This window comes from Hyaena hyaena, unplaced genomic scaffold (assembly GCF_003009895.1).
Source record: "Hyaena hyaena isolate Hyena2069 unplaced genomic scaffold, ASM300989v1 scaffold_54, whole genome shotgun sequence".
Classification (NCBI taxonomy): domain Eukaryota; kingdom Metazoa; phylum Chordata; class Mammalia; order Carnivora; family Hyaenidae; genus Hyaena; species Hyaena hyaena.
The window spans coordinates 963,370-990,366 of NW_024080685.1; the positions used below are offsets into that span (position 1 = coordinate 963,370).

The 26,997-nt window shown below is 37.5% G+C and overlaps 1 protein-coding gene across 1 annotated transcript; it reads left to right on the plus strand.

The window, feature by feature from the left end:
* Nucleotides 1-1,526: 1,526 nt before the first annotated feature.
* On the plus strand, nucleotides 1,527-22,543 carry LOC120231108 (alpha fetoprotein). The gene is given in 15 exon segments (XM_039230992.1): nucleotides 1,527-1,611; nucleotides 2,612-2,663; nucleotides 3,686-3,818; nucleotides 5,267-5,478; nucleotides 6,322-6,454; nucleotides 7,373-7,470; nucleotides 10,079-10,208; nucleotides 12,689-12,903; nucleotides 14,518-14,650; nucleotides 15,688-15,785; nucleotides 16,545-16,683; nucleotides 19,179-19,402; nucleotides 20,799-20,931; nucleotides 22,072-22,126; nucleotides 22,471-22,543. Coding segments are annotated over 14 exon segments (1,830 nt in total). The 3' UTR covers nucleotides 22,117-22,126; nucleotides 22,471-22,543.
* The last annotated feature ends 4,454 nt before the right edge of the window (nucleotides 22,544-26,997 follow it).

The window sequence follows — 26,997 nt, forward strand, 5'->3', positions numbered from 1 at the left end:
CCTGTTTAACCATTGCCCCACTCACTTCCCCTTTGGTAACCATCAGTTTGTTCCCTATAGTTAAGAGTCTGTTTCTTGGTTTGCCTCTATCTTCTTTTCCCTTTGCTCGCTTGTTTCTTAAATTCCACAGATGAGTGAAATCACATGGTATTTGTCTTTTTCTGACTTATGCTATATAATTTATTTTTAAAAATACACTCAATTAGTTTTTTAGATTTTATTTTTAAATTACACAATCAAACTTTCATTGAACAAGTTTTGAAAGAGAGAGAGAAAGCAAGGAAGAGAAATTTACTTGTAATTCTACCATCCAGAGAAACCCAGTGTAAGAGCTTTGTGATATAATATTCCTGTCTTCTACATTTTTTTTTTTTGAGCAGGGTGGAGGACAGAGGAGTTATAAAAATTGGATAATTTTACACCTGTATTTTACTTTGTGACATACTATGGGTATATTTCCATACTATTAAGTATTCTGCCACAAAATGACTATGATGGCTGAATATTACTCCATTTAATGAATGCACCATATTTATTTATTTCCTACTGTAATTCATTTATTTTTAATCTTAACTTTAGAATAGTGAATAATCTGTGAAGATTTTAGAAAATAGTGATGCCTAGGTCCCACCTCCAAAGATTCTTTTTTTTTTCCACCTCCAAAGATTCTGATTTAATTGGTGTGGGGTGCAGTCAAGGCAATGGAAATTTTATAAGTCCCTCTACTGATTTAATGAGGTGAACCACTCCTAGAATCAGGTGGCATTTGTAAGTACTCCTTAGTTAGTATTAACATAATCATTTTGAGTAGCTGGATGAACAGTGGAACTGATCCACTTCAGTTTGACACACATGCAAAATTATTTTGTAACAAACAAAATTATTATAGGGCTTGGTTCATCAGAGTTTGTGCTCTAAGTTTTTTGTTAAGCCATATGCAGTATACTAAATACTTAAAGTGGACCTTATTGGCATGAAATCAGGAGAAAAGGATTTTTGAGCTAATCTGTATAATAATCAAGCAATAAATGTATTCTTCAATGAAGTTTGACTTGGTTAAATACTGTGTCCAGTGCCTGGCATATGATAGGCATCAATTAATATTTTTTAGAGGAACTGATGCATTTAGTTGAATTTCATACACAGTCTAGAGTCTTTATCTTATTGGCTCCATTAACTTTTCCTAATTTGTGCAATTTAGGAAAAATATTTCCTTGAATACTCTGTAGATTGAAAAGAATATTTGTTACATTTGCAACATGGGACAAATTTGCACGTTTTCCCCTCTTTTTCCTTCCCAAAAGAGGTCTGTGTCCTTGAACATAAAATGCAAATAATCCCTGTGCTGTTAATTATCGACAAGTTGTCCCATGCGCAACCTAAGGAAATAAAGTAACAGATATACTGATATACTAACAGAAGATTACTAATTAACAGGCATTGCTTGAGAAAGGTATAAAAGAATTACAGTGTGATTTTCAATATTCTCCCCCCCATCATTGCCAATAACAAAATAACTAGCAACCATGAAGTGGGTCATATCCATTTTTTTAACTTTCCTACTAAATGTTTCTGAACCCAGAACAATGCACAGAAATGCATATGGAATAGGTAAGATATTTTGTATTTTCTTTTTTGTCTTTTCTCTACATCAAAATTCTTAAATTTGACTTTATTCATTTGTACTGATTTATTTACACTTTCTGTTCCACACGGAAAAAATATTTAATGGTGAATATCTTTAAATGAATGATAAACTTGTAGCTTTACAAGAGGCTTATAAAATCATGGCTGTGCTTAAGATTATCTATGAATGACTTATACATTCCACATTGAATTAATGTTTTGTACATTATTTGTTTAACTGGCATACATGCTAACTTTGAAATATATTTACATTATATTTCTATCTATCTATCTCTATATATGAGGCTATAATCCCGGTTCCTTCACATGTAAAACCCCCCTTAGACTGGTAAAATAAGTAACATCTTTACCTTTACTTCAGAAAAAGTGGATCATTATTTGACTAAAGAAACAGTGTGACTGGGATATAAATAGTCAAGCAAACTGTGGTGTAATCATGTTCAAAAGGAGGACTGCAATGTACTTTTAAATTTTTTTAATATTTATTCATTTTTGAGAGAGAGAGAAAGAGTGTGAGTGGGGGAGGGGCAGAGAGAGAGACACAGAACCTGAAGCAGGCTCCAGACTCTGAGCTGTCAGCATAGAGCCCTACGCGGGGCTTGAACCCAAGAGTGGTGAGATCATGACCTGAGCCGAAGTCAGACGCTTAACCGACTGAGCCTCTCAAGCGTCCCAGAAATGTATTTTTAATCCTTTGATTTCTAAGTCAATTATAACATCACAGTACTGGGGGAAACCAAACAATTGAATTTTAGTGCTAGCTCTACTATATTCTTGTTATCTTAGCTATTCCTTAGTTTCTTAGCTGTCACAAGTAAAAAATTAAAATGTTTGGATGGATGCTCCCTAATGTCTTTTCAATTGTGCAGTTCTAAGTTAAACATAAACATATAGGTGTAACAACAATCACTTTCCTGTTGCAGTTGAAAACATCATTTCTCATGGAGTTTCTTTTGCTTTCCAGCTTCTATATTGGACTCTTCCCAATGTTCTGCAGAGATGAATTTAGTTGACCTGTAAGTTTTGTTCATATAAATGCACTTCAAATATGCAAAGCAGAGGCTATTTTAGTTAGGAAATTAAATGAGGCTGGATAGCCTTTTGAGTTTTGAAAAGTACAAAAGTAAATTGAAGAAATTATTTATATTGGATATCAAATTGATATTGAAGAGGTTGAACTGTTGGCCCATGCCTTAGATTAAATTAATCTGGACACTTGTGGGGATGAGCACTGAGTGTTATGTGGAAACTAATTTGACAATAAACTATTTGTAAAAAAAAAAAAAAAAAAAAGATTAAATTAATCTCTATAGTCCTTGAAATTCCATGGGAAAAACCAAATCAGATTTTAGAAACTAGAAGATTAGTATCTGATCAGTGGTAACCACAATATATAAATGCAGGAATTTTTCACATCAATATCAATAGGATGATATTACAATATTTTCTACTGAATACTACGTAAATCCTAGTAGTGAATAATAGGAGGTAAAATATTCTACTTTCTGTTATTTGTAAAGAATATGTTTTTCTTTTGAGTGCTGCCTATTCTACACTCCTGAAGTCTCTAATAAGGAATTTAAAACAGTGTGTTATTGCTACTGCTTGTACCCTGAATCCTGTTAAGACAATTCTTGGGGTCAAGCCATGAACACCATCTTGGATCAGATCTTGATCAGGTTGGGAGTAGATACAGGCAGATGTCTAATGACCAATTCTTTGCTTAAATTTAAGCAAAGATAGATCCCTTCATCTGTAGGTACACTGCAGTGGATGAGTGACCACTAAAGCAGGGGCCACTTAAGCGAAATCCACTTTGAGTTCTTTAATAGATATATGTATACTTTGGGGGCAAGGAGCAAGAACATTGACAGCTCTTGCTAGATGACTAGAATCCAACTTCACATAAACTTTTTAGCAAAAGTCATCTCCTGAACAAGTCACAGAATAGAAAACAAAAACAAATGAAAACTACAACTTGAGAAAAAGCAGCTTGACATGTCTATTCCTTAAGCATTTATATGTATTTTTGTTCCAGAGCTACCATATTTTTTGCTCAGTTTGTTCAAGAAGCCACTTACAAAGAAGTAAGCAAAATGGTGAAAGATATACTGACTGTAATTGAGAAATCCACTGGGAGTGAGCAGCCTGTAGGGTGTTTAGAAAATCAGGTGAGTGAATGATAATAATAATAATAATATCCCACTGTAGTATTTGACCAAAGTGTAGCAGGCAAAAAAGCAAATATAGGGATGCCATGAGAAACATATTTAAATATTTGGAGACCTGTTGTATGAAAGAAGAATTGGGTTAATTCTGAATCGCTGAAGAGAAAGCAGTGGATGCCTGTTGTAAAGAGACAATATAAGCATGGTGACTAAGAGCTAAGGTTCTGAAAATCGAGTATCTGGGTGACCATGAGCATGGTACTTAACTTCTTTGAGATTTAGTTTCTTTATCTATAAAACAAGGAATAATAATAGCTTTCATTCCAGGGTTGTCATAAAGATTGATATAATAATAGCAAAAGAAGTTACTTTTATTAATCACACAATGTGACAGGCACTATTCTAGAGAGTGTTACATACTCATTGATAATAAAAATATTTTCTGACATGGAGGATAGCACTGATGAATCAGATGGATGTCCAAGTGAGCCAAGAGCCCCTTGCAGGGCTTACAAAGTTATTATTGCTTATTTTGTTTCAACAGAAAAAATCCCTAGAAACTTTGTAATGATTAGAGCTACCCAATTATGGGACAAAATGCCCAAAGAATCTTCTTTCATGGTGGGATTGATGAATGGCTAAAAGTCAATATATTTGGAATATTTTAGAGATGCCCTTTTAAAGATATAAAATACTTTGCAACTCTGAAATTGATGCTTTCATAAAGCTCTCTGTTTTCCATCTCTGTTTTTGGCTTGTCCTGCTGATCTAAGTACATGTAAACATTAAGCAAAATACATTCCATGTTGCAACTTTACATCCAATGAGAGGTTCACAGTAATGTTACAGATTGGTGATTTATTATTGTAAATTTAAAGGCATGACTTTTATGTGGATTGACAATTGAAAGCCTTGCATAAAAGTTCTAGGATTCTCTAAATATTAGCAGTTATGGAAGCTAAATAAAATTTCCTGAGATGAATGACACATAATATATTTCTCAGAGGCATTAGGACGATTGGGGTCATAATCTGGTGTTGGTAAAATTAAAACCAAAAAAAAAATGGTTTATATATTTTTTGAAAAGCTCATAGATATCATGGAGCCAAACTGCTGATAAAATAAGAGGGAAAAATAAAACAGTTCAAGTAGTTTTTTCTGGGGGTGGGGGAAAATAAAATATTGCATGGTCCTTTCCCTTTTAAGATAAAGTAATTTTGACAATTAGTCATGCGCATTTCTCAAGGTTGGACACTAATATTCCATTTTGCAAAGGGCATGAGAGAAAGCTCTCATCTGGCTGAAACTAAACACAGTATATTGGAATTTGTATTGGGAATCATTTTTTAATCTGTAATTCTGATTTTGGGTATTAGAAAACTTCTCATGTGTTTCACAGAATTTCAAAGTATGGTGAGTTGTCTTTCATTAAAAACCAATCTTTCCTGTAGCTATTTGCCTTTCTGGATGAAATTTGCCATGAGAAGGAAATTTCTGACAAGTATGGACTCTCAGATTGTTGTAACCAAAGTGAAGAGGAAAGGCATAACTGTTTACTGGCCCACAAAAAGGCTACTCCATCATCCATCCCACCCTTCCAAGTTCCAGAACCTGTCACTAGTTGTAAAGCATATGAAGAAAACAAGGACATGTTCCTGAACAGGTAAGGATCCAATTTAAAGGTGGATTACAACCCTAGGAGAGTAGTACCAAGTGAAATCTAGTATTTCTTCATTTACAAAGGTACTCTAAAAGGCAGAGAAGTGGCAAAAATTTTTTTCCCTTGCTGAGGTCCTACACTAGGAAATCAGATGGATCATTTGAAGCGCAACTTTGTGTCCATAACCTGCTAGGTAGATGCAGTACAGACTACACACCAGACCCACCCTCTGTTCCTTTAGTCTCCTGAGATACACCTTGTTTTATTTTTTTCCTTCTAATCTCTCCATTTTAGCTTGCCCAGGAATATTTTAGTGCCACACAAAGTGATTCCTTCTGGAGCCAAATACTTAGTGTTTCGTGTTCACTGAACTGCCTGGAAATTTAAAAAAAAATTAGAGATTCAGGGACGTTTAAGATACATAAACATGGCTAGCAGCTATTTAACACCTAGGATGTTGTAGGAACATGTGTGCTTGGCACATTGTGATCAGATTAATGCTCACTACATGTCTTTGAAGTCTCCTGTCCTTTTTCACTTCCTTCTTCTTCACATTTGGCAGACTAGGAAATTGAAGTTTAGAAGGTTGAGATAATTGGCTGAGGGCACAGTGCTAGTACACTCTGAAGCAGGGATTTGAACTCAGGGTCTCTGTTAGGGAATCCTAACCCTCAATCACTTTTGCCTTGCTTGCTGCTGTCTTGCATGTCTAAGCCGGAGAAATAGCCTGCCCTTAGACCATCTCTGCCATGGAGACTGTCAAGGTGGATGATTCCGGAGTCCAGTTCTAGTGATAGTTCTAGCTTTATATGTTTGTAAATCTTACAGTGCCTTTTCATTTCATAGGTACATCTATGAGATAGCAAGAAGGCACCCCTTTCTGTATGCACCCACAATTCTTTCTTTGGCTACCCACTATGGCAAAATAATTCCACCTTGCTGCAAAGCTGAGAATGCAGATGAATGCTTCCAAACAAAGGTATTATATTTGTACAGATATCTGAATGCATCCTTTAATCTGGCTATGGCTCATTACAAACAAACAAAATTAAAAATGGAAATATGGTTTGTATGCAGAGTACCATTTTCAGAAAAGAGCATATGTTAGCAGTCTGATATTCTTTGGGATGAAACAGCTGGATTTGCTGTTTTGTATTCATTCCTTTGGCCAACAAGTATTATATGATTAAGGATATGAGTCTGGAGGTAGGATAATGGAAAACAGAGATACGGGTCATAACATAAATGAGAGAGGAATAGGAGGTAGAAGAATAAAAGGAGGAGGGGGAGAAGAGGAGGCACAGAAAGAGACAGGAAAGAGAAAGAAAACTACTTTACATTCATTATTTCTCTGGATGCTTAGAACAAATTTGAGGTGTAAACATCATTACCATCTAATGAAAAGAAATGTACCTTTAGAGACGTGAGCAGCTTTCTTCGATCTGGAGAATGAGAATAAAATTCACAATTAATCACTCCCCACAACAAAAGTCATACAACAAAAATTTCCTAAGAGCTGTGATTATTCCCAGAACATCAGGCTGTGACGCGATCTTATTTACTTATTTATTTATTTTTGTGACAGAGCAGACGTTGAAGAAATCATCAGGTTTCAATTAGCTTAAAAGTTCAGTTGTGCACTCAGTATCCCAAGTATGAAAGTTAATAATGTTCTTGTTTTAAGGTGTTTTTAATAAACCTGTCTGGTGTAGAAGTATATAAACCAATCTAATGGAAAGAGTGAATAAATGAAGTTCTGTAAAAATGTATCATGTGTATAATTTTTGTAATGTTTCTTATGGTCTCATGCTTTACCTGAAGCTGTTGATTTTTTAATTATGAGCACCTGCAAAGGAAAATACATCCTTTCTTGACAACTTGTTTTTTGTGTATCTAGGCAGCACTGATTACAAAAGAATTAAGGGAAAGCAGTTTGTTAAATCAACATATATGTGCAGTAATGAGAAATTTTGGACCCCGAACCTTCCGAGCCATGTAAGTTTATGCTTTATATCTAGGGGAGAGAGTGAGGTGTGCAAAACCACCATTTTGCAGTTTGAACTCATTTTTCTTATTGTCACTGTTGTTGAGACTGAAGTTTCCTTTGATGAGAGCTGATGGGATTAGAATCCTGAAATCCTGGGATTGGAAGGAGGTTAACCCATAACCTGCTGCTAAACACTTTGTAAAGTGCACTTAATTTCCCTTTGTCTCATAGTCTGTCCTTGCTGTTAGGATACTGAGGAATACAGTTCAACCTCTTCACTTTACTTTCACCCAGAGAGATTAAAGCGATTTACTCAGGACCCCACTGCAAGTCCTCAGAGCCCAGTTTTTCTAGGTTCTGATCATGACATATTTTCCTTATTCCTATTTGTCTATTAGGCCAGTGATCTAGAATTGTCTGTATACTGACAGTTGAGACTTTAACATCAGATGTACGAATCAGAATTACGAAGGGTTAAGTCTGCACTATGGGGCATGGCTGCTACCAGTCACATGTAGCCCCTGATCGTTTGAAATTTGGCTGATGTGAATGAAGAAGTGTGCTTTAAGTGTAAAATATACACCAGAGTTTACAGACTTCGTATGAAAAAGAGAATGTGTAATATCTTCTTAATAGGTTTTTATGTTAACTGCATATTGAAATAATTTTTTAAAGGAATTTTTAAATTTGCGTATAGTTGACATACAATGTCACACCAGTTTCAGGTGCACAACTGAGTGATTCAACTTCGCTATACGTTGTGCTGTGCTCACCTATAGAGATGTAGTTACCACCTGTCACCACACAATGCTGTTACAGTGTCATTGACTATACTCTCTCTGTTGTGCCTTATTCATTCCATAACTGGAAACCTGTATTTCCCTCTCCCCTTCACCCATTTTGCTCAACCTCCACCCCCCTTTCCTCTGGCAACCATCGGTTTGTTCCCCGTTTTATAGGTCTGATTCTGCTTTTCTGTTTGTTGATTCATTTGTTTTCTTTTTTAGATTCCACATATGAATGAAATCCTATGTTGAAATGGTATTATTTTTGATATATTGGGTTAAAAACATATTATTAAAGTGAATTTAACTTTTTCCTTTTTACCTTTTAATATGACTACTAGAAAATTTTAAACTACATAACTGGTTTAAAGTGCTCTTCAACCTTTACAGTGAAGCATTTCTAGTGTAGGAAAATATCTGAGATGCTAATTGACGAGCATTAAATACATACATTCAAAGTTCATTTATCTATGTGCTTGTTACATGATACATTTAAAAATACTGTACACAGTGGAGACCTAGGTTCAAGTTTTTAGTCATGGAATTAGTTCTGAAATGTTTTCTTTTCTTTTCTATAAAATTTTTTAAATGTTTTATTTATTTCTGAGAGAGAGAGAGAGCGAGCAGGGGAGTGTCAGAGAGAGAGGGAGACACAGAATCCAAAGCAGGCTCCAGGCTCTGAGCTAGCTGTCAGCACAGAGCCCGACGCGGGGCTCGAACCCACAAACCGAGAGATCATGACCCGAGCTCAAGTCAGAGGCTTAACCGACTGAGCCACCCAGGTGCCCCGAAAATGTTTTCTTAGAATAGGTCAGATTTGCTTTAACTACCTTACAACTCCAGCTATTAGAAACTTAGATTGATTCATGAATTGCTTGAATTTTTCTTACTAATAAAATATAGATTATTTTTGTAATGGTTGCATTTATTATTTGCTATCCATAAGTGATTAAACTTAAATGTGACAAATTTATAAAGAAAATATATCCTTATCAGAAGCAGCAGTAACACTGGTTGCTCTAGGGAGTCGTGGTTTCATCTAGACATCTCTTAACACGTAAGGAAATGTGTAGAAGGAATAAGCATTTTTACTTCTTATTTCCCTTCTGGGCCACACTCCATGTCTTGGTAGGCTGACATGTCTGAATGTTTAGTCTGTTCTACTTTCTTGTCTCATTTCATTGATTTGTACATATATGCCCCTTCCTGTTTTCTCAGAGTACTGTTTTCCTCCCAAGTAAAAAAGTGATTACTATTCCCATGGAATTTTCCATTTCTTAATTGTCCTTTTAACTTTTTCCCACCCACTCACTATGGTGATTACAAACACTGAGCACTATGGATGAGCAGCAAAAAGATAGCTTTCATTCCAATTCACAGGAAAGGTTGTAAAGACAGATAAATCATGTCCAAAGTATTTGTGGGGACAGGTCAATTTACAGAGCCATTGCGAAAGATTGGTTGGAATTAACAAGACTTATAATGCTTTCCCTTTTCTTTTTCATTTTTTAATGTTTATTTATTCTGAGAGAGAAAGAGTGCAAGCAGGGGAGGGACAGAGAGAGAGGGAGACATGGAATCCCAAGCAGGCCCTTTGCAAAGAGCACATGACATGGGGCTCGATCTCATGAACTGTAAGATCATGACCTGAGCCTAAATCAAGAGTTGGACACTCAACCACACAGGCGCCACCCCCTCCTTTTCTTTTTTAAACAGCAAGAGAATTTCAATTCTTTCTTTCCAGAATTGCAAATATATTAATATTCTCTATGTATTATTTAATTTTGGTAGATAATCAGGAATGATTTCTAACTCCTTTCGCTTGCTTTAGAACTGTTACCAAATTGAGTCAAAAGTTTTCCAAAGCGAATTTTACCGAAATTCAGAAACTGGTCCTGGATGTGGCCCACATACATGAGGAATGTTGCAGAGGGAACGTGCTGGAGTGTCTGCAGGATGGGGTAAAGAGTCTTGCTTCCTAAACAAGAGATAAGACTGCTTCCTTTTCTTTCTTTGGCTCTCATTCTGGGAGAAGGCTGCCTGAGTTGGTCACAGGGGAAGGTAGCTAGCTGGCTAAGTCAAGTCATAGAGTTCTTGGTAGTAAAAGTGAAACCATCTTTTGTTGACTCTGCCTTTCATTTAAGACGCCTCTCATGACACAAGTGCCCATTCTTTCTTTTGAAAGTGGAAGTTCCTCAAAAAGTTAACAACAGAACTCCCCTAAGACCCAGCAATAGCCCTGCTAGGAATTTACCCAAGGGATATAGGAGTGCTGAGGCATAGGGGCACATGTACCCCAATGTTCATAGCAGCACTCTCAACAATAACCAAAACATGGAAAGAGCCTAAGTGTCCATCAACAGACAAATGAATCAAGAAGATGTGGTTTATCTATACCATGGAATACTACAAGGCAATGAGAAAGAATGAAATCTGGCCATGTGTAGCAACATGGATGGACCTTGAGGGTGTTATGCTGAGCGAAATAAGTCAGGCAGAGAAGGACAAATACCATATGTTTGCACGTATAGGAGGATTAGGAGGAACTTAACGGAGGACCATGGGGGAGAAGAAGGGGAGACATAGTGAGGGAGAGGGAGAGAGGCAAACCATGAGAGACTCTTGAATACTGAGAACAAACTGAGGACTGATGTGTGTGGGGGGGGAGGGGGGAGATGTGCAGGGAGGAGGGCACTTGTGGGGATGAGCACTGGGTGTTATATGGAAACCAACTTGACAATAAACTATTTGTAAAAAAAAAAAAAAAAAAGAAAGTGAACATAAATTCCACATAGAATCATGGGGGGCAGGCTCTTTACTTTTAACAGATTTGTTTTCCTATCCATTTATTATTTCATTTGACAAATACATATGGAATACTTTCTGTGTGCTAGATGCTGTGGAGGACACTTGTTTAAGGCAGAAGTTTCACTCAGGGAATTTATAGTCTAATGGGAGAGGTGAGGCAGTAGGGACTGTCTTCTGTTTACCGTTATCTCCACAGGCCACTGCAAGATGCCTGGCCCATGGAAGGGACTCTCTTATATCTATTATATGAATACAACAAGATGACACAACAAACAACAAAAACAACACCAGAAACTGTTCCACAAGGTACAAAGTTACAGAGAGAGGTGTGGATAAAGAGCTCTAGGAGAATTAAAAGCCAACACAGAAGCTTTGAATGTGCCATACTTAGTTGCCATTTTAGCAGCATGACATTCGTCTGTTTGGGGCCAAACTTAGACTTCCTGGATATTGCACAAGAGGCCTATTTATCTCCAAATTACTTCTTCTCTGGTTCCTGGTGATACACTTATCTTCTCCAAGAAGACTTCAAATCATTGCTCTTAGATATTCAAAAGGCTTGAAAACCCAGGCTTGAACATGGTTTCCAAAAGGTTGGATGTGAGGATAAAATGCTCATATAAGCCAGTCCCATGGCAGTTGGCTGAAAGAGTCCTGGAAGTCAGTCAGAATCTGACGCTGCAAGAGAGGCCTGAGGGTGGCAATCTCTGAGCAAAGGCAGAGATCCTGGTGTGAGGAGTTGCGGAAGCTTCCCAAAGACAGATTTCCTATTTCATTTATTTCTCCTTTTAGAAGTTTTTACTTGAATATTAGAAAAATGACTTTGTTTTTCTTTGAAGTTAGTTGTCTTGGTTTTAATTGACAATTATACTGATTTCTATAGGCACTTAAATTATTTTCCCATTTTTGGAGCTCATTACCCCCCTTTTCCTTTAAAGTGGAAACATTAATTTCAATATGGTATGGCAATTGGTTTTAATTGCTGAATGTGGGTTCTAATTGTCCTTACTGAGAATGCATAGAATTTTTAGTTCTGTGACAGGGATATTGAAGTGCTGCTTCATTCTGGCCACTTAGATGTGGTACCGGTTCATTATCTATAGCCTGCCCTCTGGAGGTCATAGTGGGTCACTGCAGATTGGACTGTTGACAGGCGCAGAAAGTTTGCTCTCGATGATTAGGACATCAACAGCAAACATTGTCCAGTAACCCATTTCAATAGTAGTAGAAAGATATATACCTATATGCATGTCATTTGGTTTGAAGAGTATATTTCTCTCTTGTTTTTAAAATCTTCCTAATACAATAAAATAGATTTTAGCTGACAACTATCAAAAGAAACATTAAACAAAAGGGGTAGGTAGAAAGACATAAGGAAAGGCAAAGTAGGGAGAAAGTACTAAAATGAGAGACAACGTAAAATGTCTTTTTTCTGTTTCCTTTCTTTTTTCCCCTTCTTCTCTCCCTTCCTTCCTTCCTTCCTTCCTTCCTTCCTTCCTTCCTTCCTTCCTTCCTTCCTTCCTTCTTTCCTCCCTCCCTCCCTTCCTTCCTTCCCTCCTTCCTAGAACTGGCCCTGAGTTCCTGCATTAAAGAATAAACCTTTACAACTAATACTTCATTTTTCCTATTACAGGAAAAAATTATGTCCTACATATGCTCTCAGCAAGATATTCTGTCAAGCAAAATAGCAGAATGCTGCAAATTGCCCATACTTGAACTTGGTCAATGCGTAATTCATGCAGAAAATGATGACAAACCTGAAGGCTTATCTCCAAATCTAAATAGATTTTTAGGAGAGAGAGATTTCAACCAATTTTCTTCAAGGGAAAAAGATCTTTTCATGGCAAGGTAACACACTCTGTAAACGTATGTTAACATGACTAAAGATTAGTACGTAGCTGACAGCTTTGTGTTGTTGAAATGGGGAGTGATGGTTATGGCTTTTGAGCTCAGTTTGTGCAGGTGATGCTAGAATGTTCTGAACCAAAATATATTTATGCAGTAAGTAGAGAATAAGGAAATGAGATCTATCTTATACTGATGTGACTTTCACTATTGCTGTTATTAACTGAAGCTCTATTTTTTTGGTATCAATTCCTCTGGGATCAGAGCATTGTCATCTTTGTGTGGATTCCTCATATGAAGATTACCACGGAGCTTCAAAATAAGATATGGATATTTTATGATAAGAAGGATTCATGGTTATGAATGTGCTTTCTCACTGTGCATGTTTTCAAAACTCTTCCTCAGAGTATAACCCAATAGATAATAGTAGATAGAAGGGCTTTTATTAAAACACTTTATTGATATTTATTTAATATATGTTTTATTTTGGTAAGAAAATAAAAATGTGTAGAGATACTTGCAGTATAAATAATTAATTGTTATATAATTCAGAGGACATGTTCTTGTTCTATTTGCCTTTAAGGGAAGCAAGCAGTCAAGTTAATACATTTTCCTTTATTGTACAGTATGTATCTATGGACACTTTTCGAGGAGGGAATTGTGTAGCTCTTAGGATATTATGCTTAATGATCTCCAAGGGTCTTAATAAATTTAAGAGCCTATTTCTAATGTAATAATGAAAATAATGGTCCAATTCCCTCTTTAATATTCCCTAAGGATATCATTCTATACTTGCATTCAGATTGGACATTCACACATCATTTGCACTGCAAAGTAAAATTATCCACACAAGAACGAAGTCCAGATTGAAGAAACCCACACCAACAATTTATTGGTGGCCGAACTAAATATTACTTATTTCTATGACTTGGAAATACAATTAGTAAATTCAAGAATTATCTTTAAACTTACCCACCCACACACCCAACAATAATTGTTTAGTTAATAGAAGTACTTCTTTGATTAGAAAGGTTCTTTGCAGTAGAAATTTTCTCAGTTGAGAATGATCTTCCTCAAGATACTTGTGTAGCTTCCTTCAGCCAGCTTTCTGTTCCAAAAGAACCGCCCAATGAGACATTTCTTGGCCAATTCTCTAAATTAAGAGTCACTTCCTTCCCCCCAACTCTATTCTATTTTCCTTTGTTTCTATTCACTGATTTATCACCACCAGAATTGATGACCTCGTTTTTGTTTGTTCATTCTTGTCTCCCTAAAAAGTATGCTTTTGACAGGTCAGGCATTTTATTTCCTACCTTATTGAACCCTTACTGCTGAAAGAAGTGCTTGCATAGAGCAGGCATTGGAAAAATATTTGTTGAATAAATGACTGTAAAGCTCATAATTAAAAAACCCACATGGAGAGTGCAAAAGAAAACAAAATAGCACTAAAACAATCGGATGGATTATAATTTGTATTAGTAGTTTTACTGTGCATATAGTTCAAGTCATATTTGATTTTCAGGTTTCTGTATTTGCATTTTAACATTTGCATGTCATATAACATGGGAATGAATTGTCTCTTAATTCCAATAAGATGATATTTTTCACACGTTTCAGATTTACATATGAATATTCCAGAAGACATACTAAACTTGCTGTCTCAGTAATTCTAAGAGTGGCTAAAGGATACCAGGAATTATTGGAGAAGTGTTCCCAGTCTGAAAACCCTCTTGAATGCCAGGATAAAGGGGTAAATTGTGCTTACTTTTTAGGAAGAGTCTGAAAAACTGCATAGATATTATCCATTAAAAGTGCTGGTTCTATGAAAGCATCTAGTTATCTACTAGCAGTTAGCTAGTTATATCTATTAAAGAGTCACCTAGATATTAAGTAGTTATTAACTAGTAGTCGACAACTAGTGGCCTACTTTAGGAATAAAAATGGCAACCAAAAGTTCTTTGACATACAGAATAAAAATAATACTCATTTTTTAATAGTTCCTGAAAAACAAGACTTTGTACAGAAAGAACTGTAATCTTTTATCCAAACATTGAATTCTGTCATCACATAACTTGGTGATTCACAAAGTTTTAAAGTTTATCTCCCCAAAGCCCATTTATTTATTATTATCTTTTTTAATGTTTACTTATTTTTAAAAGAGAGAGAGAGAGAGAGAGAGAGAGACAGAGTGTGAGCAGGGGAGTGACAGAGAGAGAGGGAGACACAGACCTTAAAGCAGGCTCCAGGCTCTGAGTGTCAGCACAGAGCCTGATGTGGGGCTCAAACTCGTGAACCATGAGATCATGATCTGAGCTAAAGTCGGACACCTAACCAACTGAGCCACCCAGGCACCTCAGTCCATTTGTTTTAATTTTCACAATTCACACTTTCATTATCTTTAGTATTACAAAAACCCTCTAAAATTGGTTTTTCTTTTTTTTTAATTTTTTAATGTTTTATTTCTTTCTTTTTTTTTTTTTAATTTATTTCTAGGAGAGAGAGACAGCGCGAGCAGGGGAGGGTCAGAGAGAGAGGGAGTCACTGAAACAGGCTCCAGGCTCTGAGCCGGCAGTCAGCACAGAGCCCGACGCGGGGCTCGAACCCACGAACCGCGAGATCATGACCTAAGTGAAAGTCGGACGCTTAACCGACTAAGCCACCCAGGCGCCCCTAAAATTGGTTTTTCTAATATTAGTGTCAGAATACTATATTATAGGTCAATTTTTACATACAAAGTTATGTGTCCAAGAAAAGAGGAAAATGTATATAATAATGCTGTATTTTCAGGAAGAAGAATTAGAGAAATATATCCAGGAAAGCCAAGCATTGGCAAAGCGAAGCTGTGGCCTCTTCCAGAAACTAGGAGAATATTACTTACAAAACGCGTATGTTTTAAAAAAAATTTTTAATGTTTATTTTGGAGAGAAAGACAGAGTGTGAGTGGGGGAGGGGCAGAGAGTGAGGGAGACACAGAATCCGAAGCAGGTTCCGAAGCAGCTGTCAGCACAGAGCCCGATGTGGGGAGTCGAAATCATGAACCACAAGATCATGATCTGAGCAGAAGTCAGACACTTAACTGACTGAGCCACCCAGGCACCCCAACGTGTATGTTCTTTTAAACAGTATTTTTAGTGATTTCAAAGTATGCAGTGGTGAGGGGAATATAAGCCTAAATTAGTCACCCAGTGCTACTCTAGTATCAACCCCTATTTCAGATTGGAAATCAGTGTAATCTGATCACCCGATTTCCCTTGGGAGAAGGTAGTCATCCCCCTTCTCCTCTTATAGAGAGCAGGAAGAATGGCTTGTGAAAGTCTGGCTTTGGTGCTGGCTCTGGGTACCACAACAGTCTGTCATAGTTGAAACATCAAAGTTAGTATCAGTAAAGCTTTTGAGGTTGGGAATAGGTGTCAGGCTACCATCCAGAGTTTGTTTTCCCTCTGTGATATGTCGATATAATCGAAGCAAAGGGAGTGGTTGTTAGAGCAAATGCGTCTTGAGAGGTGGTGGTCCAAATACCATGTGGATAATACAGATGAGCTGACTTCATGACTTCTGATAACAAGAGGGTGTTTGAGAAGGAGTGAGAGTTAAAAACTCATGAATGGGTTGGCAGGATTTGGTGAAAAAAATGCTTCTTTCAGGTTTCTTGTTGCTTACACAAAGAAAGCCCCTCAGCTGAGCCCACCGGAGCTGATGGCCTTCACCAGGAAAATGGCAACCGCTGCAGCCACTTGTTGACAACTCAGTGAGGACAAACAATTGGCCTGCGGCGAGGGAGTGGTGAGTGTTTTGCTTAGTCCCATTGTGTTTCTGCCCATTTGACCTGAAATTGTCTCAGAATTCCCATTTAGGGGATATGGTAGAAACCAATGTGGAGATGGCTTTACTAGGCTTGTTTGATTAGTTACAGTTGGAGAGGGCATGAACTCAGCTCTGAACAGTTAGGCATGGGGCCAGGCTTCTGGTCCTTCTAGAATGGCTGGGGGGAGTGCAGGCAGTTTATTCAACGATGTCTAAGCAAGCTTTATGTATGGGAACGATAGAATAATTCAACATGTCATTCAATTCAATGATTTGCTCCTTTTGTTCATGAAATTCTTTAATGTTAAAAAAAAGAAGACAAAGAAAATCAAGGAGTGATCCTACTGGACTTCAAAGTCACCTGCACTTGAGGTCCCTACCTCTCACCACTCACCTTTCCTAAACCAAGATGGAGACCATCACTTCACCCTAATAATAACAGCAATTCATCAGGATTATGCTGAAGACCTACACTGCACCTAAAACTATATAACTATACAACTATATATATATATATACACATATATACATATATACATATGCAAAAATACGTATATACATATATATGTATATATATACGTATATAATCTCATTTAATTATTATAGTACTTCCTTTTGAAATGTCCCATTACCATTTTCATTTCATGTCAAAATGAGGATCAAAGAAATTACAGTGGGACCAATGTGTCCCAAGTTGTAAATGGTGGGGCTGATATTTGAATGCATATACACTTCTTCCCAGAGCCCAGGCTCCAACAACCAGCGCCACATCTTCTTCAGAATTTCCTTTCTGGTTGCACATGGCTTTACTGCTGCTGTGCTCTTATCCCACTGCCTCTAGTTCACATATATATCTTAGTTACTCCACTGTGCACCCATAAACATTGAGTTTGGTCTAATGGACACAATGAAAAAAATGCAAATTGAGTTAAAAAATAAAAAGCTTCACTTTTGATAGATGAAAATAAATCATTTTATTTATTGAAAATTTTTTCAATATTTATTTTTGAGAGAGAGAGAGACAGAGCATGAGCAGGGGAGGGACAGAGAGAGGGGGAGACACAGAATTGGAAGCAGGCTCCAGGCTCTGAGCTGTCAGCACAGAGCCCGACTCAGGACTCAAACTCACGAACTATGAGATTATGACCTGTGCCAGAGTCAGATGCTCAATTGACTGAGCCACCCAGCTGCTCCTATAAGTTACTTTATTTTTAGCATACTTATAATTTTGCCTTTTGTGGTACAATCTTCTTAGCATATTAGTGACATACTCCTCACCCCTTTAACAAGGTAAAGAGTATGGAACAGGGTAAGTCCTTCTGACTAAGAAAATGACTTTCTAGTTAGTTATGCCAATCATCTTTACTTTCTAATGTTACTAGTGTCATAATAAAGGTTACAGGCTGATTTTTTCATCATTTTTTCCCTTAAAATCACAACCTGTGAACCAAATTGTACACTGATCATTTCCCTTTTCCTCTTTCTGATACCGAGGATTTATTTGCTAGCTAGTCTTCATGTCTTGGAATTTTCCACAAAAGTTAAGAGTGAAAGGAGAATTCTTGTGATTAAGCATCACCTGTATCATTGATTGAATCCCACATGCTGAGAGACTGCAGGGACATGGGATGTAGTAACAGATTGGGAGTATAGGTTTTGGAGGCCTCCTACCTACATCCCCAGCCACGCTCCCCACTGAAAAGCTAGTTATAGCACTTGGCTTGAGCTTTCTCATCTGACATTTGGGAACAAGAATTGTACCACCCACATAGAATGACTGTCTTAAATGAAGTAATTCTTGTAACTCATTTAGCACTATGCACACAAGACATATTGGCCATTATTACAAGTTATTACTAGGTATTTAAGAAATATCTTAAAGTGTGGAAGGTAGGAGGACTCTACATAAGGAAAACCTTTAAAGACACACACACATGCACACCTACACATGCTGGCCTTATTTCTTTACAATTAGGATTATATACATATATATATGTATGTATACCTGTATGCATGTATGATGAGTGCAGGTATGTATGTATATGAAAGGACTATCCTTGTGAAATTTGTACCTTCAGGAAGTGATTCTCTGGATCCCAAAAGTAAAATGGAAAGCTCAACTAGATAGATATACATGAAAAATGTAAGCCCTGTATGGATTTCCTAGGACAGGGCAGATAATATTTTGCCTGTGGAAGTATGTATGTAACTGGAAGTGTATTTCAAATAGCCAAAGGGACTATCTTCGACTTTACCTATGAAATATCTGCCACTAAATGGTGACGTTTATCCCCAAAAATGGGTTAAGAAAGAATCCACAATGTGACAACATAGGACCCTAGACAGCAGATTTTTTGGTAATATTACTGATAAATTACTGCCTTAAAAACTGCAAGCATTTTCTGGAAGCCTGAATCAACAGAACAGCTCATGCTGAATCTCCTTGCTTTCTTCTTTCCTGTTCTCCTAACCAGGCTGATCTTATTATCGGACAGTTATGCATCAGACATGAAGAGACTCCAGTAAACCCTGGTGTTGGCCTGTGCTGCACTTCTTCATACGCCAACAGGAGGCCATGTTTCAGCAGCTTAGTGGTGGATGAAACATATGTCCCTCCGCCATTCTCTGCTGACAAATTCATCTTCCATAAGGATCTGTGCCGAGCTCAGGGTGTAGCACTGCAAACAATGAAGCAGCAGTAAGAAATGGCTCTTTGCTAACATGGAAAAGACCAATGACACCAAATAGGAGTTGAGATTTCTACCTTACATGCCCAACAATCTTGGGTTCATTAGGAGAACATTATGACCCCAAAGCACTTATAGTGGCTTTTAAAATAGTTCTGTCTCAGTGTCTTCACAGCCTCATGGGAACATAGGCCTGGAAAAATTCACTAGGACAGATAATGTTTTGTTTGTAAAAACAGTCTCCACTGAAACTATTGTTGTGACACATGTTGGAACTGAGGAAAATGGCAATTTACTTTGGGGAATTAGGATACGTCCTTGCAGGAAGTTTAGGTACTTCCATTCCAAAATACTGGGAAAACACCACTGAATCTTTTTTTCACACTGTTTACTTCGTGAAGAGATTAACCATAATATTTGAGTCAACCATGAAGTATGGGTGTTGAGATGGAATGCACATTTCAATTCATTGTGGGAGGCATTCTGTAATGGTGATGGTAATATACGCCTGTGGAACTTATGTTCTCCAAATTCTCATGCATTTTAGTACTCACTTGCTTTTTAAAAAAATATTTGTATATTTATGGATTTATTTCTTTATTTTGGGGCAGAGAGAGAGAGAGAGAGACAGAGAGACAGAGAGACAGAGAGAGAACCAGCGGGGGAAGGGCAGAGAGAAAGGGAGAGAGAATCCGAATAGCACACAGCCTGACACAGGCCTCGATCTCACCAAAATGGAGCCATGAGACCATGACCTGAGCCAGAATGAAGAGTGGTTTGCTTGGTCAACCAAACCACCCAAGTGCCCCTACTTGCGTACTTTGTAAATGGTCTTCCTTCATTTTGGGAAACCCATTCTTCCCTATCTTGTGGTCACAATCTGTGCCATGCTTCAAGGTACAGTAAGAATGCTGCCTCCTCTGGCAAGTCCTCCCTAGTCCCTGGTCAACATTGATTCCAACATGAAAGTGCTGCTAAATGGGTAGTGCAGGTGATTGTTGGGACCAACACTCAGGTAAGGGTGTGATAATTATTAATGGCAGGAGCTCAGAACTCTGGGTCTTTGACTATTGATAGGATATACATTAGACTGGAGAACTGGAAAGGATATTCTAGGCAAGTAGGTAAAAGACTGTATCTTACTACATATCAGTATGGTGGCACTATACAATCGTGTTTCATCAATTACCTGCACATATCCAGACCAGTGGAATATCTACCCATTTCCAGCCTCAGTATTACTGATGAAGGCATTAGACAGAGTACATGTTGTAAGTCTGATGATGGGTTGATGGAGTGAGGGTTTGGGGGGGAGGGTTGCTAGGAGTCTCAGGACTCTCTACTAGGAAGGTTTTAGAAAAATACCTTTACATAACAGATTTCTCTTTCATTTTGCTTAAATTGTAGATTTCTCATTAACCTTGTGAAGCAAAAGCCACAAATAACAGAAGAACAACTTGAGGCCGTCATTGCAGATTTCTCTGGTCTACTGGAAAAGTGCTGCCAAGGCCAAGAGCAGGAAGCCTGCTTTGCAGAAGAAGTATGTGCAGCTCATTTTCACACTCAAAATACTTGGGATGGAGCTTTCTATAATGAATAATGGAAAGAATGTTCCACTCATCTAAAACTTTAAAATAATGCCAGAGAGATTTAAAAGTATTTAGAAATAGATTGAAGGATTTTATGGTATTTAGAAATAGTTGCAGTTTTCTCACTAATATTAAGAAGAAACATAATTTTAGAGTGTGTTAAGAAAATTAGTAAGTTTGATTTTTTTCTTCGTAGAGGAAACTATATAAAGTGAATATATAATTAATTGATGATAATTTAGAGAATTTCTGGCCTAGAACAGATCACTTCAGCTAAATGGAGTAAAAGGACTTAATAGCGAGTTTATTGTGCAAACAAGATATTGGAGGAATATTTCTAAAAAATATTTTTGAACTCATTTAGGAGCATGCCTTTGTATATCAACAGACTAGCAATTAGGAATTATCTTAATCTTATTATTTTAACAATTTTAAACAGATTTGTAGTTGGCTACATTTTATAAGCCTTTAGTTTACGTTACTAAATATATTTGAATACAGCATCATCACGATTTTGAAAGATATTCTAGAATTTAGCCTTTTTGCCAATGTACACTTATCAATATGTGTCTATGCTTTTAGTAGGGAGGGTGGAACACAGATAACCAAATCAGATAAAACAAAACTGATAAAATAGTGTTGATGTAAGCCAATTTTGATACAAAAAGATAAACGTCCCTTGATATGGGAAGACATTCATTTAGATGTAGAGAACATTAACACATAGAGGCTATACTTTCTCTGTAAACCTTCCAATTTCTGTGACTGATTTGTGGAGGAAGGTGAGGGCTGTGGCGAGAGGCTCAGTAACAATTTGGAGACTGGTGTAGGAAGAACAAGCCATCTCTACTATTGGTATGAGTGGAGTGTAGTATCTGACTTCCATTGTCCCAGGTTGCTAGCATCAGAGATGTACTTGAATTTTAAAAAGCAAGTAAGTGTCTGACTCAATCTTGGCTCAGGTTATGATCTCAGGGTTTGTGAGTGTGAGCCCCACATGAGTTCACCCCTAGATAATGGAGAGTTAACTGTATAACTGGCACAGTCATCCATCTCTTCATCTGATGATTCTTATTTGCTTTTAATTTCAGGGTCCAAAACTGATTTCAAAAACTCGTGCTGCTTTGGGAGTTTAAATTACTGCAGGTAACAAAAAAATTGAGAGAAGGATAAATACAATGATTGTTCTCCCTAAATGTTAATCCATAGTGAAATACATCCTATGACTTACCATTAAAATGCCTTTTGTAAAAAAAAAAAAATGCAATTCAATACAAAGTTTATTTCAGAAACACAGAAACAAAATTGTGTCCACAATGTTGAATCAGTGATTCAACAAACTCAAAATTCTCTTAGGCTATTTCTAAGGTTCAGAGAATGCTGTCAGAAGAACTTCTTGTCTATTTAGTATTTCCCTGATGCAAAATAATAGAACCAGTCATCTTCTGCACCATTCACTTCATTAGTACTTATTTTTGTTCTTACTACAGGGGGAAGAAGGAGACAAAATAAGTCTTCCTGGTTTGGTGTGCATCTTTTTCTCTAATTCTAACTGAGATAGTGTTTTTTGTGAATTAGTGAAATGATTAAGACTTTAGTATTTCTCTGTCATATAAATAAAGTATCTTCAAATGTTTTCTTTGTCTAGCCTGCTTATTTATGAAAGTTCATAGATGATTTTAAAAAACAATTATGGATACCATTTTCTGAAGCAGATTCTGATAAAAAAGTGAGTCTTGGTTGTTGTAGAAGATTAAAGTAATCAAGGATGGATTTACAACACTGAAGGCTAGATTAATGGGGCACCTGAGAGGCTCAGTCAGTTAAGCATCTGACTCTTGATCTTGGCTCAGGTCACAATTTCCTGGGTTCGTGGATTTAAGCCTCACATCGGGCTCTGTGCCATCAGTACTCTCCATTTTCCCTCTCTCTCTGCCCCTCCTTCCCCCTCTCTCCCTCTCTGTCTCTGTCAAAATAAATAAATAAATGAACAGTAAAAAAAATAAAGTCTAAATTACTTGGTCCACTAAAAAAATGCTCAAGTTAAGCACTGGGATGCTGCCAGGGAACGTTATTCATTAAATGAACAATTAAGTATTCTAACAGATAAGCTGGAAGTGAGAAAATGAATTCTTATGTTTTTATGGGATCCATCCAGAATGATGCTACTCAAACTTTATTTATTTTATTTTATTTTAAATTTTTAATGTTTTTTAAAATTTATTTTTGAGAGAGAGAGAGAAACAGAGTACACATGGAAGAGGGGCAGAGAGAGAGAGAGGGAGGGAGACATAGATTCTGAAGCAGGCTCCAGGCTCTGAGCTGTCAGCACAGAGCCTGATGTGGGGCTCAACCTTACAAACAATGAGATCATGACCTTAGTCAAAGTCGGATGCTTAACTGACTGAGCCACCCAGGCGCCCCAATGCTACTCAAAATTTAACAACTACTTTTTTTTTCTCAATCTTGTTTAATTCTCTATTCAGAGACATTTTAAAAATACAAGAGTTTATTGTAGTTGTTTTCTTGAATATAATTAATATTTTTAGCAGTTGTTTTTTTCCTTATTTCACAAGTATTTATTGAGTACTCACCAGGTACCAGGTCCTATTCTGGGTGCAGTCACTGTCCTCCAGTAGAGAAGAATACAACTATTAGCAATGCAACAAGATTATGGTCACTATAGAGGTGGCAACAAATTATGGAGTGAGTCAATGGGCAAATGAGGCCAATTCTGACTGGAAGAAAGGTTCACACTGAAAGAGACAGACATTTAAGAAGAGCCTTAGAAGAAAAGTGGGCATTTATCAGTTCAAGTAAAGGAGAAGTCCAATTCATTAAAGAGGAAAACATAGCCTATGACAAAACGTGATGAATGGTTTGAGGGGAGTACAGAGTGGGTGAGAAGGGTATAGATATAGAAGATGAAGCCAGATATAAAAACTATGAAGGACTGAGCAGATTCTCACGAGTTTTATTCCAAAGGGTTTGGACAATACCTTTCAAAAGGGAGCCAAAGCGAGATCTGGGCAGAGGGGAGTCATCATGGTTAGCTTTTAGGAAGATAACTCACGAGATACGGAGTATGGGGAGTGCTGAGGGGAAAGCAGAGGGGCAAGATCAGCTAGTGGTGCATAAAGATCAGCCCACCGGTAGGAAGGCTATTTATCATATTAACTTTGAATAGAAATCTAAAAATTACATTCATGCTTTGGCCTCTGCTCCAGGAGAAAACAGTTGACCCGCAGCAATAAAATGAGCTTTCAATTCTAACTCAGTCGTTTTGTACCTGACATTTTTCTTTCATTTCTGTTGTTAAACATCTGGGGAACTTGTCTGATATTGGTGTAATTCTAAAAGGTGACTCAGAGGGTTTATCTATACAATGGAATACTACATGGCAATGAAAAAGAATGAAATCTGGCCTTGTGTAGCAACATGGATAAACCTTGAGGGTGTTATGCTGAGCGAAATAAGTCAGGCAGAGAAGGACAAATATCATATGTTTGCACATATAGAAGGATTAGGAGGAACTTAACGGAGGACCATGGGGGAGAAGAAGGGGGGAAATGGTGGGGGAAAGGGGGAGAGGCAAACCATGAGAGACTCTTGAATGCTGAGAACAAACTGAGGACTCATGGGTGTTGGGGGGCAGGAGGGGATGGGCACGGAGGGGGGCACTTGTGGGGATGAACACTGGGTGTTATATGGAAACCAACTTGACAATAAACTATTTGTAAAAAAAATAAAAATAAAAAAAATAAAAGGTAACTCAGAGATCACACTAAGATAAAATAGAATTCAGTATAAAAGCATTACATGGGAAAATATGTTTTTATTATTAAGAGGAAAGTTTCATGAAAATAAAACTGTTAGGAAAATCTATGAGTCAAATGACATTTCACTGATACATATAAAGAACAAAAGGAGGGGAAACACAGGGACAGAGTATCACAAGTAAAATAGTAAATTGGAGATTTTAGAGCATTTCTACTTCTTTGAAAAAACAAGTTAGGCAAACAATACAGTGGAAACCTCTAGTCAAGTTTATGGACAACTTCCATACTGCAAAATCCAGTGGTCAATTCTCAGTCCTTAGCTTACCTGGTTTCTCTCAGCGCGGTTGACGCAATTGATCACTCCTTTCTCCTTGAAACATTTTCCCATTTGGCATTTACATTTTCCTCCAATATTCTTGGCTGCATCTTCTTGGTCGTCATTTCATTTTCTGCAACTCTTTAACCGCTCAATGTTGGAATGTCTCAGAGCAGCAATTTCTGAATCTAAACTCACTCTCCAGGTGATCTCATGTAGACTTAGCTCATTAATGCCATCTAGAAGTTGACAACACATATTTGTATCTCCACCCTGGATTTCTGCCTTCAGCTCCAGGCTCATATGTCAGATTCTCCCTGACATCTTCATGTTGATAATGCAGGTGCAATTAAAACATAGCACTTCCAAACGGAACTCTGTCCTGCCCCAACTCGTGTCTCCCTCTGTCCTGCCCATCTTTCTTGTTGCTCAGACCAGAAGACTTAGAGTCATCTATGGCTTCTCTCTCCCACATCACCCCTATATTCAACCAATGAGCAGAGCCTGCTGGTTGTACTTGAGAATATATCCAGAATTCGACTCTTTCTCCATACCCTTAGTACAAGCCACAATAATACCACACATGGATATTGCAATATCTTCCTAACTGGTTTCCTTACAAGTACCCTTGCCCCATCCCTAGCTCTATTTTCAACATAGTAATTGAAGTCATCCTTTACATCTAAGTACATTACACCACTTTTCCACTTAAAACTTCTAATGGCGGGGCACCTGGGTGGTTCAGTCAGTTAGGCTTCTGACTTCAGCTCAGGCCATCATCTCCCAGTTCCTGAGTTCGAGACCCGCGTCAGGCTCTGCACTGATAGCTCAGAGCCTGGGGCCTACTTCAGATTCTGTGTCTCCCTCTCTCTCTGCCCCTCCCCTGCTCACACTCTGTCTCTCTCTCAAAAACAAACATTAAAAAAAAACTCCAAATAAACCTCTAATGCCTTCTCATCTTACTGAGAGTAAAATGCAAAGTCTGTGCAGTGACCCTAAATGATAATACCTTTCTGCCCTCTTCTTTTGCCTCTTTTCCATTGGGTCTTTTTGCTTAGGCACAATGCCTCTTTGCTGTTCTTTAAGTTACTAATTAATTTCCTGCCCAGAGTTTTGCCCTTGTGATTCTTCCTGCTTGGAAAACTGCCCTCAGATATGTGTGGCTCACTCCATCACCTTCTCATGCTTCTCTACTCATTATCATCTGTTTGATAATGTCTTCCTTGACTGGCCTATTTTAAGTTGTATTCCTTTACCTGTCTTCCACATCATTTATCACCATCTGATATATGCTAGATTTTACTTGTTTGTTTATTTTCTGTCTATCCCCCTCATGTAAGCCCCTGAGGAGAGGGAATTTTGTCTGTTTTGTTCACTTCTGTTATCCTCAGCTTAAGGAAATGCATCTGGAAAATAATAAGCATTCTATAAATATTTTTGGACATGTGAGTGAATCTCCCATGCCATAGGATGCATTTTTTTATAAGGTGGTGAACGAAAGAGGTTGCTAGCTCCATCTTCTCAAAGCCACATCAGGAAGAAGGAGAAATATAGGTCTGGAAATCGACCTCAAGACATGAGAAACCACTGAGGAAGTTAAAGACTCAAGATGTGGTGTGTGTGAGGGCATCTGGGTAGCTCAGTCAGTTGAGTATCTGACTCTTGATTTTGGCTCAGGTCACAATCTCATGGTTGTGGGATTGAGCCTGGCATTGGGCTCTATGCTGGACAATGGAGCCTGATTAGGATCATTCCTCTCCCTCTCTTTGCCACTCATGGGCACACTTTTTTTCCCTCTCTCTCAAAAACAAAAACAAAAAAATCTGGTGTGAGTGGTAGTCCAAGGTACCTCACTTTAATAAGTTGAGGGCAGGTGTTGGAAAGAATAGATTTTATTTTATTTTATTTTATTTATCTTGTTT